The 10,104-nt window shown below is 34.2% G+C and overlaps 1 protein-coding gene across 1 annotated transcript; it reads right to left on the reverse strand.

Annotated features, from left to right (window-relative positions):
- Positions 1-8,512: 8,512 nt before the first annotated feature.
- On the reverse strand, positions 8,513-9,838 carry LOC122293761. The gene has a single exon (XM_043102244.1). The coding sequence runs from the start codon at positions 9,836-9,838 to the stop codon at positions 8,513-8,515; it is 1,326 nt and encodes a 441-aa protein (XP_042958178.1).
- Between the last annotated feature and the right edge of the window lie 266 nt (positions 9,839-10,104).

Here is a 10,104-nt window from a genome sequence, read left to right on the forward strand (position 1 = left end):
GGACACCTTGGGCAAATGGAACTGCAATATGCCTCTATCACATATGTCATAAACGCTACAGAGAAATTACTTATTTGATCGAAGTTGATATCTGGGTTACAGTTCCGGCCTGTAAGTATCACATATGTCATAAACGCTACAGAGAAATTAATGATTTGTTCAAAGTTGATATCTGGGTTACAGTTATCTTACAGTTGATATCTGGGTCGGTCCCGGCCTGTAAGTATCACATATGTCATAAACGCTACAGATAAATTAATTATTTGTTCGAAGTTGATATCTGGGTTACAGTTCCTGTGAGGATCCGTGCACGCGTACTCATGCATTGGGGCAGCCGGCCGGCTGGTGGAAGTATATATAGAACAGTTCATGAAGTGCCACTACCGACCGTATAAGTGATAATACTATAAGAAAATGCTACGTACTTCCCGCTAAGAGTTATCGTTGAGACTTTTTATTTTTTTATTATTATTATTTTTACTTAAGGATTAAGTAAATATTTTTTTAATAGTATTTTGAATTTTAAAAAAAATATTTAAAAAAATATATGTAAAAAAAATAAAAATATAAAAGCAACTAACGGAAATCTCCAACCGGAGTTCCAGCAACAGAGCCACCCCAATGCTATATACAATATATACTGCTTTCTAATTAATTAGTACTTTACGGAAACGCGACAAAAGTTAAAATCATATGGGCAATTGGAAATATCAACGAAATATCAAAGAAAAGTATAACTAATCGAAGAAAAAATATCAACGAAATGATTTGGTTGTGTTTTTGTAACTCAATATAGGCATTTGGATATGAACTGTACGTATATATTCAAAACTTGAAATTCACGCTGGATTAGTCATAATCTCACTCTATATAATAAAAAAATTATTATTATTTTTTATTTACTATTTTAATGCATTTTTTTAATACTCTTTTTTATTTTCATAATCTCCGACAAGGGGATTTTCATGTTCTCATAAAAGTAGTAAATTGAGAATTTATTTTATGAAAATAATACTCTTTTAATACTGATCATCTTTTTAATATTGATCTCTCATAATGTGCGTAAAAGATGATAATGCGCGTAAAAGATCATTTTTTTACTACTCTTTTATAAATTATAAATTTAATTTTCATTTTCTTTTATTTTCCATGGAGTACCAAACTGATGAAAGATGATCAAGATCCACTACAACAAAATTGAGATTTAGTAACGCTTTAGAATTGGTGGCAGTCCCCAAATTGTCACAAAAAATCAATTTTTGTGACGGTTTATACAAACCGTCACTAAATCTAGATGAGAATTCGTATAACGTTCGAACGTAAGCAAATTTACGTTCGAACGTTACATGCACGTTCGAACGTTAAAGATTTTTACGTGCAAACGTAATATTTTTTGGCGCCAACGTTCGAACGTTAGTGGATGAAGTTCGAACGTTAGATAGGGTATTTGATAAATATGACTATAATTTAAATTTTATGTAATTTTTAAATAAAATAATGCATCATTTGTGAAATTACAAATTTAAAGATTGAAATTTGAAGCGCAATGATTTAATATTAAAATTAGATAAGCTAACTGTAGTATCTTATATACTATATATATAATATATAATACACTATATTATATACTAGTTAAGTATATAATATATATTATATATATAGTCTAGTGCTATATACTATACTCATTATAGTCTAGTATATATTATATAATATATATAGTATATATATACTCATTATATATTATATATATAGTCATTACATATAATCTATAATATATAATATATTAATATTATATATAGTTAATATACTATATATATTATTATATATTATTTATAATAATAGAGTATATTTCTTTCACATACGTTCGAACGTTAGTGGGTGTAATTCTAACGTTAGATAGAGTATTTGGTAAATATGACTATAATTTAAATTTTATGTAATTTTTAAATAAAATAATATATCATTTGTGACTAATTATTACAAATTTAAAAAGATTGAAATTTGAAGCGCAATGATTTAATATTAAAATTGGATAAACTAACTGCAGTATATTATATACTATATATATAATATATAATACACTATATTATATACTAGTTAAGTATATAATATATATTATATATATAGTCTAGTGCTATATACTCATTATATATAATATATATAGTCATTACATATAATCTATAATATATAATATATTATATAGTTAATATATATAGTATATATTATAGTATATAGTTAATATTATATATAGTTAATATACTATATATATATTATTATATATTATTTATAATAATAGAGTATATTTCTTTCACATACGTTCGAACGTTAGTGGGTGTAGTTCTAACGTTAGATAGAGTATTTGGTAAATATGACTATAATTTAAATTTTATGTAATTTTTAAATAAAATAATGCATCATTTGTGAACAATTATTACAAATTTAAAGAGATTGAAATTTGAAGCACAATGATTTAATATTAAAATTGGATAAGCTAACTGCAGTATATTATATACTATATATATATAATATATAATACACTATATTATATACTAGTTAAGTATATAATATATATTATATATATAGTCTAGTGCTATATACTCATTATAGTCTAGTATATATTATATAATATATATAGTATATATATACTCATTATATATTATATATATAGTCATTACATATAATCTATAATATATAATATATTATATAGTTAATATATATAGTATATATTGCAGTATATAGTTAATATTATATATAGTTAATATACTATATATATATTATTATATATTATTTATAATAATAGAGTATATTTCTTTCACATACGTTCGAACGTTATTGGGTATAGTTCTAACGTTAGATAGAGTATTTGGTAAATATGACTATAATTTAAATTTTATGTAATTTTTAAATAAAATAATGCATCATTTGTGAATAATTATTACAAATTTAAAGAGATTGAAATTTGAAGCGCAATTATTTAATATTAAAATTGGATAAGCTAACTGCAGTATATTATATACTATATATATATAATATATAATACATTATATTATATACTAGTTAAGTATATAATATATATTATATATATAGTCTAGTGCTATATACGTTACTTTCTAAACATTCGAACGTTAAAATTTAACGTTCAAACGTTACTTTCTAAACATTCGAACATATATGCATATACGTTCGATAGTGAAAAAATGCGGGAATCTTCCCACACATTTTTAACTAACGTTTGAACGTTAAAATTTCACATTCGAATGTTACTTTTTAAACGTTCGAACGTATTTGCATATACGTTCGAACGTGAAAAAATGTAAAAAATTTCCCACTCATTTTAAATAACGTTCGAACGTTAAAATTTAACGTTCGAACGTTACTTTTTAAACGTTAGAACGTATATGCATATACGTTTGAACGTGAAAAAATGCGGGAATCTTCCCACACATTTTTAACTAACGTTCGAACGTTAAAATTCCACATTCGAACGCCACTTTTTAAACGTTCAAACGTATATGCATATACGTTCGAACGTGAAAAAATGTGGGAATTTTTTCACACATTTTTAACTAACGTTCGAACATTAAAATTTAACTTTCGAACGTTACTTTTTAAACGTTCGAACGTATATGCATATAGGTTCGAACGTGAAAAAATGCGGAAAATTTCCCACACATTTTTAAAATAACGTTCGAACGTTAAAATTGAACTTTCGAACGTTAGTTAAATAACGTTCGAACGTTAATTTTTAAACGTTCGAACGTCATATCAAATCAGAGTAGTTTTAATGAATAAACGTATTGGAGGAAGCAGAATCATTTCTTCTGCTTCTCCCGTGCGTGAAAGAGAGAGTGAGGGTGAGAGAGGATTGTGGGTTAGAGAGAGAGTGTGTGTTAGAGTGAGAGAGGGTTAGAGAGAGAGAGTAGAGTGAGAGATGATTAATATTTTTGCTCTCTCCATTGATTTTGGTAAGGAAAAACTCTTTTTTCCTTTAAATGTTTTGCAATTTTATGACATTGATTTTGTGTCTTTTTATATATATGTCTTTAACTAACTAGAGTTGTGATTTTTTGAAGGATTGGTTGTTGTGACTTGTTCAAAACTTGTGATTTGTAAGAGGATATTGTGAGTGATAGGTATATTTCTAAACTTTATTAATATGTTTATATATTTTGTTGTGCTTTTGTTGTGGATAATGATGAATATTTTGATGTGTATAATGTGAGTTGATTGTGGATTTTGAAGGATTAGATATGGGTATAATATTGTGAATTGAGTAGTGAATTTTAATTGTATATATTGTGAATATGTTTTGAATTGAATATTATTTTTTTTTTTTTGAAATCATCAATCAAGCCTTTATTGAAAGAAGCCTAATACAACTCAGCTATTACAGTATTTTTCCTTTTGTATATCCTGTATGATATCTACTGGACATTCTTCTATCCATACCCTTTCATCAGTAAAAGTAAAAGCTAGTTTAGCTAGCTTGTGTGCTATACCATTTGATTCCCTATACACAAATTTAACCCCCCAATTGGGTCTTTCAAGTAATACCTTTCGGACATCCTCAATAATATTCCTATACTCAGCCCAGACTTCTTCATCACTGTTTACTGCATTAACAATCAACTGAGAGTCCCCTTCAAGTATTACTGAGGAAAAACCCATTTCTACACTTAGGATTGCAGCTCTCCTTAAAGCCAAGGCTTCAGCCACCAACGGATTCTGTACATGATCACAGATGGAGCAGAGGCAAGCCAATAACTCACCCTCTGAATCTCTGATAACCACACCAGCACCCACCCTTCTGTTCTTTGCATCTACAGCCGCATCCCAATTAACCTTAACTGTCCAACCTGCAGGTTTTTCCCATTTTGTTATCCTTCTATCATTCGAACCCTTCACAACTGCCTTCTGTTGATCTCTTTGAGCAGAGACAAACTCCCTTAATCCACAGCTTGCAGCTTTTATAATATTTCTCGGGTCATCAAACTTTTTTTCAAACAGCAATGAGTTTCTTCTAAGCCAAATCTTCCTCATAATGCAAGCCACCAACTCAACCTCCTCCCCTTTCAGCTGTGAATTCAGCTTATCCCAAACAACCATGAAATCAGTTTCATGACAACTCCATTTCTGCACAGGGCTTCCTTCTTCTGCCCAGACATCTGTTGTGGCAGGACAACACCAAATTACATGCATAGCTGTTTCAGGCACCAGTTCACAGATATGACATTTATCATTCTCCACAACATGCTTCTTATACAGATTCTATCTAGTGGGAAGTATGTCATGGCTTACCTTCCACAGGAAATGTTTTACCACACTTGGAACATTCAAACCCCATATCATATTCCATCCATTTCCTGGATTGCATCCTATCGAGGTTTCCCCTATTCTCCTCTTCATTCTTTCATGTTCTAGATGGTAAGCATTCTTCACAGAAAATTTACCATCTTGTGAACTACCCCACACCAGTTTATCTACAGCACCCCACTTACTCAGAGGGATGCTACAAATAGCCTCAGCTTCATCTGCATTGAAAGTGTCGGCAATGAGTTCTTTCTTCCATCCCCTTGTGTCATCATCAATAAGCTGCTGTACTTTCGCATCACTTGACAGGTTTTTAATTTGAGATTGGACACTGTGAGTAATTCTGGTTGGTAACCACTTGTCCTTCCAGATTTTTATACTGCAGCCATCCCCTACTCTCCATAGCATCCCTTCTTTTATTAAATCTAGAGAAGCCCACAAACTTCTCCATACAAGAGAAGGACCATACCCCAACTTTGCTTCTAAGAGGCCCTCATTTTTAAAATACTTCTCTTTCAAAACTTTTGTCACCAAAGCATTTGGATCTGTTAACAATCTCCAACATTGCTTAGCAAGCATAGCCTTATTAAAACCTTCAAGATCTCGGAAACCCAACCCTCCATTCTTTTTTGATTCTCCCATTTTAAACCAACTCCTCCACTGAATTTTCTTATCATCCTGCTTATGTCCCCACCAACATCTAGCCAAAAGAGATGAGATCTCCTTACACAACCTTCTAGGGAGACTGAAGACACTCATGGCAAAGGTAGGAATTGCTTGAGCTACTGCCTTTAACAAGATCTCTTTTCCCGCCTGTGAAAGAAAAGAATTCTTCCAACTATTAATTTTCGACCAGATCCTTTCCTTTAGATTTCTGAATGTAAAGTATCTTGATCTCCCTACAATAGCTGGAAGACCAAGATACTTTTCATAACTCCCACAAACAGGAACTCTAGCAACCCTCTGGATCTGTGTTCTAGTAGCAGCAGCAGTATTTGAGCTAAAGAAAATAGTGGTCTTCTGCAGATTTAGGCATTGACCCGAGGCCTCTTCATATACTGTCAACAAACCCTGAATCTTCAGCCATTCGGTAATCTTTGCCCTTCCAAAAATCACACAATCATCCGCAAAGAGTAAGTGGTTTATCCTTATTCCTCCTCTAACTATAGCCACCCCCCTTATATCCCCTTTTGATTCAGCTGAGTTTATCAAGGCACTAAGACCTTCTGCACAGATAATAAAGAGGTAAGGGGAGATGGGATCCCCTTGCCTAATTCCTCTAGTAGGTTTAATAATCTTTCCAGGTTCCCCATTAACAAGTATTGAGTAAGAAACTGTTGTCACGCATCTCATGATCAAAGAGATCCACTTCTCACCAAACCCCATCCTTCTCATCACAGCCTCCAAATAGGATCACTCTACCCTGTCATATGCCTTTGACATATCAAGTTTAAGAGCCATACTACCCACCTTACTTCTTTGTCTTGTCTTCATTGTGTGCAAGGTTTCATAGGCAATCATAACATTATCAGTTATGAGTCTTCCCGGGATAAATGCACTTTGATTGCTAGAGATAATAGCAGGGAGCACTTTCTTCAGCCTGTTTGCAAGAATCTTTGAAACAAGTTTATAAAGCACGTTACAAAGACTAATAGGTCTAAACTCACTAGCAGCTAGAGGATTTTTTATTTTAGGAATCAAAGCTACATGAGTACAGTTTAAACCCTTTTCTAAAATGCCCTCCCCATTAAGAAAGCTTAAGACAGCCTTACTTACCTCCTCCCCCACAATGCTCCAGTAAGCTTGATAGAAACAAGCTCCATAACCATCCGGACCTGGAGACTTCAATGGGCCCATCTGTTTCAAAGCTTCCTCCACCTCCCTTCTTGTGAACTCTCTTTGAAGATCTGCATTCATCTCGCTGGACACCCTAGGTTCCACCTCACTGATACAGGCTTCTATGGCTGCCCTTGAAGGTTGTGTTGAGCAGAAAAGACCATTAAAATACTCATAAAAAACCTCTTCTATCTCTTCTTTTTTAGTCACCCTGCTTCCCTGGGAGTTCAATACTTCCTTAATCTTTTTTTTTTTCTTCTCTGGCTAGCACAGGAATGAAAGAATTTTGTATTCTTGTCACCTAGCTGGTACCAATTTCTCTTTGCCCGTTGTCTCCATTTTAAGTCTTCTTGCTCTAACAGGAGCCCCATTTCTCCTTGTAGCTGCTTGATCAACTCAATATTATGAGAGCCTTCATTTTCTAGCTCAATCTTTAACCTTTCAGTTTTCTGTTTCATAGCAGCCCCAAAGTCCTTATCTCTTCTTGAACTCCATCGAATCAGGTCCCCTTGACAGCTCAACAGCTTTCCTTGTACTTTTTTTAAGAAGCTATCACCTACTACCCATCTCTTCCATGCTCCATCTACCACAAGCTCTCCTTCTTCATCTCGAATCCACTTTGCTTCAAATCTGAAAACTCTCCTTCTCATCCTTTGCACTGTCAATTCATGCCTCATATTAAGCAGGAGGGCTTTATGGTCAGATTGTGCTACTGGTAAAACCTCAACTTCTCTAAATCTGAAAGATTCAGACCACTGAGGGTTTGCAACTGCTCTGTCCAGCCTTTCTTTTGTAAAAGTATTATCACCATGTTTATTACTCCAAGTATACATACTGCCTTTCCACCCCAAATCAAAAATACTATTTTCTTCCAAAACTTTTCTGAAATCTTCCATTTGGGCTTCTGGTCTAGGTTTCCCTCCCACCTTCTCAGCTTGACAAACAACTTCATTGAAATCTCCAATGATGCACCAAGGTTGCTCTGGTGAAGGCTTTAGTAATGACAAAAGCTTCCACGATCCTCTTCTCTTACTTGCTTCAGGATGCCCATAGAAACCAGTAAAAATCCATGATAGATTCTTTTCCTCACTTTTAACTATAGCATTAATATGGTAGAGGGAGAAATTAAGAATCTCCACTTCTACCTCTTGGTTCCACATCAAAACCAATCCCCCTTTTCTACCCAAAGCCTCTACCACAAAACACCCCTCCATACACAACCTCTTCTTTATACCTTCAAACCTGCTTGCTCCTAACTTAGTCTCCATTAGAAAGACCATTTTGGGTTTATTTTCATTCACCAATAGGTGAAGATTTTGAACTGTCCGAGGATTCCCAAGCCCTCGGCAGTTCCAACTTAGTATTTTCATAATGGTTGGCGGGGCTGGCCAGCAGCCTCCGCCAATCCCAAATCCACACGTTCATCCCCTACATTAGCAGCCCTTCTACTCTTTTTTGAGATGCCCTCACTGCTGTCGTCAGAAAAATCACCTCTCAGACTACGTTTGCCCCCAACTGAGGCCTCCTTTCCATTACTTTTTCCTACAATACGTGCCCTTCTCTTCCACCTCCCCTTTTCTAACACCCCCTTCCCTTCACTCATTCCTTTATCATTCTGAAGAAGCAACTGAGAATTAGGCTCAAGTTCAGCATACAAGAGACCCTCATCAGGAGTTGCCATAAGTCGAGCATCATCCATCCCATCCCTACTTGCATTTCCAATTTTCTCTCTTCTCTCAGTTTTTTCTACAAACACCTTATCCGCCCCTTCCTTCTTTACTACATCCGGCCCCTTACTTCTTTTTAAAACATCCACCATCTCATCCTCAAAATCCTCATCAACTGGTGTGGTAGAAAAACCTGCATTTGGCATCCCACCCTCACCCATACTACCACAATTGAACTCTCTTACTTCCTCAGCATTTTTTTCTTTGGACTTATTTCTATTATTTTCTGTAGTATTCCCTCTATCCGTGTGGTAAGTTCGAAGCCAAGTACCATATTGAGATCCACCACCCCTCCCTTCCAATCCTGCACATCCTTCTGCTCCATGCACTAATCTTCCGCATTTAAAACAAATTTTAGGAAGTTTTTCATAGCTCAAAGGCACCCAAATTCTGGATCCTAGCACATTCGCAGTTCTACCCCGAGCTATTGATTTCCTCAGGTCTAATTCAATCTTCACTCTCAAATACCTTCCCCATCCTATCCCATCTTCACGTACATCTACTTCTTTTACATTTCCAATAGTTTTTCCAATCTGAGTTCCAACTTCTAAATTCATACAGGCCAAAGGTAAATTACTCAGATGCACCCAAAAGGCTTCGTAGTCAAAATTCATCTGCTGCGGAGGGGTAAAACCATCAAATGGTTTCAGTAATAGTAGTTGATTGTCAAACAACCAAGGTTTTCCGTCCAGAACACGCTGTCGATCCTTCTGATTGTCAAAAGTTACTACAAACAGATTTGGAAGAATATCATGAAAAGTGAACGAACCTGCCAATCTCCAAACCTTATTCATCGTAGATCTAATCACTTCCTTATTAACTTTACGATCTGAGATCAGCTTTCCTACAAGACTCTTATCTCCCTCTGCCTTCACTCTCCCCAAGTGTACTGCATTAAGATCAATCACAGCATTCTCCTCCTCCGTAAGTTGCAGTTTATCCCACCTATCCTCTAGATCATCCATCTCTGCCTGAAAGTAGACTCCTCCTCCCCCACTCTAAGAGCAGCTGAGACTATCCCTTCACCCAACCTTTCTCTCCAGAGAAAGCTCAGAGAAGACTCCTAAGTATATATTGAATTGAATATTGTTGATGAATTAGAAGGAATTGAATTGTTTATGTTAATGAATTAGAAGAAAATCTTTGTGATATGGATTATGTAATATGATGAATTAAAATGAAAATTTGTGTTGTGTGTATGCTTATTCTTAAAATGAAAATATAAATATTT

This window comes from Carya illinoinensis, chromosome 14 (assembly GCF_018687715.1).
Source record: "Carya illinoinensis cultivar Pawnee chromosome 14, C.illinoinensisPawnee_v1, whole genome shotgun sequence".
Classification (NCBI taxonomy): Eukaryota; Viridiplantae; Streptophyta; class Magnoliopsida; order Fagales; family Juglandaceae; genus Carya; species Carya illinoinensis.

Bases quoted from the DNA above. Each gene is read 5' to 3' on its own strand.
- LOC122293761 (XM_043102244.1), bottom strand. From the start codon at position 9,838: ATGGATGATCTAGAGGATAGGTGGGATAAACTGCAACTTACGGAGGAG.